Here is a 2,873-nt window from a genome sequence, read left to right on the forward strand (position 1 = left end):
TACTGTAAAACATTTGTTTCAAAAATAATTTTCTTCTTAAAACTTTACCCATATCATTTTTGTCCCCCAGATAATTGTCTATAATCCAATCAAAGTGTTCAGTTTCTACCTGTCATAATCTGTATTTCATTTCACTTAGTAACAGGGAAAGAGGAAAATATGTTTTGTAAATTATCATTCTCTATATCAAGCTTTCTCAACTTTCATATGGGTTGAAGTATTAAAAAATTCATAATCACCAGTAGCCTCTGTTTGTTGCTTTTTCTACTTAAGGAAAATTTTATGAAAAGTAATTAAGCCCAAACTATCAGAAGCTCCTCACAAGAATTCTTTTCAGCAGGGACTTTTGATAGAGCCAGTCTGAAAATTAGACTCACTTTAATCAGGGTAATCTAAAATCAATTATACCCAACAGCATTGAACAAATGTCTCAAACTTTGTTGGCTTGTGAACTGAGAATTCTTGCAACATAGGTGCCACTCTAAATAAGTTGATATCAAAGTCCCCTCTTGGTAAGTATTTCCAGGACTGGTGGGTAATGTGTCCTGGATAAATGGTCATAATAATGCACCTCCGAGTGTCCAACTTGACGTGGGAAGAAAGACCTCAAGCTTTCAATGATTTTGATTTTCTTTTCTATGTGATTTCTACAATATGTACAGTCATCCTTTAGGTATCCAAAGGGATTGGTTCCAGGATCCCTTTTTCTTTCTGTGGTGGTGCTGGGGACTGAACCTGGGCCTTGTGAATGCTAGGCAAGCACTGTACCAACTGAGCTATGTCCCCAGCCCCTCAGGATCCCTCTTGATAACCAAAATCTTCAGATACTTGAATCTTTTATATAAAATTGCATAGTATTTGCATATAACCTATGTAATTATCTCATACACTTCAAATCATCTCTGGATTATTCATAATACCTAATGCAATGTAAATGCTAGGTAAATAGTTGTTATACTGTATTGTTTAGGCAATGAGCAAGAAAAAAGGCATACATGTTCAGTATAGACATAGTTTCTTTTTATTTTATTTTATTTTCTTAATTTACCTTTGTATTAGCACTTAAAACACATATTTTTCTTTCAAGATAACATTTAAAAATTATTCTAATACAACAGCAAAAATATAATTCTGCAATTATAAAAGAGCTAAAGTGGAACCAATAATTAAATTATTATGTTTATAAGTGTGATTCTGAAATAAATACTACTTCTATGCAGTTCTGTTGTGAGCTTTACAGGTATGGTTTAAACACACACACACTCTCCCTCCCTTCCTCTCTCTCTCTCAGTTGTGGGAAGATTTACAAGTTATATTTCATGCACGTTTGTGGAATGTGAAATAGTTCTTTAAGAGCCAACTAACACTAAAAAACTGAAGTTCTTAAACCAGTTCACAAGGCAGGTAGAAAAAAGTTAAATTAACTGGGTTAAGTAGGATTCCCACCCAACATTCAAAATATGTGTATGATATTCTGTAGTAAACTGGGAGTAATTCAGGCCTGGCCTTTTGTCTTCTTTAGAAGTAATTTCTGTCATAAGCATTTAAGAAGGTGAGTGTTGTAACACTATCCAGTATATGTTTCTTTTGTGTTAACTTGACTTCCCTGAATGATCCAGTCAATGAAGTCATTAATAATTTGATAACCAGGCAAATCAAGTGGGCAAGAAAAGAAGCCATTATTCAAAATACCGTGTTACAGCCTGAACCCACTCAAGGGATTTATTTTTTGACATGAACATATAACTTTAACATAACAAAAACAAGCACTTCCAACAAGACCAAGACAGCATCTCTTCTTCTAAGGTTTAGGTTTTGCCCAGAATTTCTTATACAGGGAATAGCCCATACCCAGAGTCATCGCTCCTACAACAAAGCCTTGGGCTGCCACACGCATGTGAATCAGGTGAATGGACATTTTAGTATTTCCCCTGTTCTTTAATTTGTATAATCCATATACAACAATTGCTGCAAAACCTGCCATTCCAATAGGCACAAATGGTGCTTCTTTAGCTTTTCGGATAAATTTAGATCCCTGATCTTCATCATATGAAGAAAGAGAAACATCTGTGTTGGTTGACATAGTGATTGCTTGAAGAAACTTCCGAAAGCGACAAAACCCTTCACCACCGGACCCGCTTGTGTACCCCCATAGTTTCTTTTTAAAAGTATTTTTGATTCATGGTTGGTTGAATCCATGGAGGAACTTGCAGATATGGAGAGCCATCTTTATCTTCAATATCAGTAATTCTATAATTGAAATGAAGATTTTATTTCAAAGTCTGCTGTTTAAGCATATTTAATGTCAATCTTGGATGGGCCCTTCAAATGTATTCTAACTGTAGATGGGGTGGCTTGGCCTGCCTCTACCAGTTTGTATATCCCAACTCACCCCATGTCCACTGCTCTCGTATACATTTTGAAGTGGTGAGGGAAGAGTTTTCATATAGCTTAGCATTTACACATCTTCCTAAAAACATCTTCATATCTTGCTCGCTTGGCCCAAAGTTTCCTGCTGAAGGTAACTGTTCCAACTCTCCCTCTTTGCCTCCTTTTCCATAGCACTCTCACCATTTTGCTGTCTTTTTCCTCTTCCTTTCCTTGTTCTCTGCAGTTGTAATGAACCACACTCCTGATAATTGTCCTTTTCTATCCCAAAGCTTCCTGGCAATCATGGTTTATCACTTGTTTTCCTTATATGAATCAGGCCCCCCCAAGCCCCTGGGAATTCTCCTGTACACAATTCTCTACCTCATTACTTTTCCCCTAGCAAAAAAATCCCTGTAGCACTCCACAGAGAGGAGATACATATATATAGCTTCCTGGGGTCTCTTTGCATTCCCAGACCAATACCCCCTCCCCCCTTTTTTTAG

General features: G+C 36.6%; 1 protein-coding gene across 1 annotated transcript; it reads right to left on the bottom strand.

Annotated features, from left to right (window-relative positions):
- Positions 1 to 1,689: 1,689 nt before the first annotated feature.
- On the bottom strand, positions 1,690 to 2,143 carry LOC124087288 (HIG1 domain family member 1A, mitochondrial-like). Its single transcript, XM_046436110.2, has one exon. It carries the CDS (start codon positions 2,081 to 2,083, stop codon positions 1,802 to 1,804), a length of 282 nt encoding a protein of 93 aa, XP_046292066.1. The 5' UTR covers positions 2,084 to 2,143; the 3' UTR covers positions 1,690 to 1,801.
- Positions 2,144 to 2,873: the final 730 nt, after the last annotated feature.

This window comes from Marmota monax, unplaced genomic scaffold, assembly GCF_021218885.2.
Source record: "Marmota monax isolate L192 unplaced genomic scaffold, Marmota_monax_Labrador192_F-V1.1 WCK01_AAM20220418_F8-fsc00012, whole genome shotgun sequence".
Lineage (NCBI taxonomy): Eukaryota > Metazoa > Chordata > Mammalia > Rodentia > Sciuridae > Marmota > Marmota monax.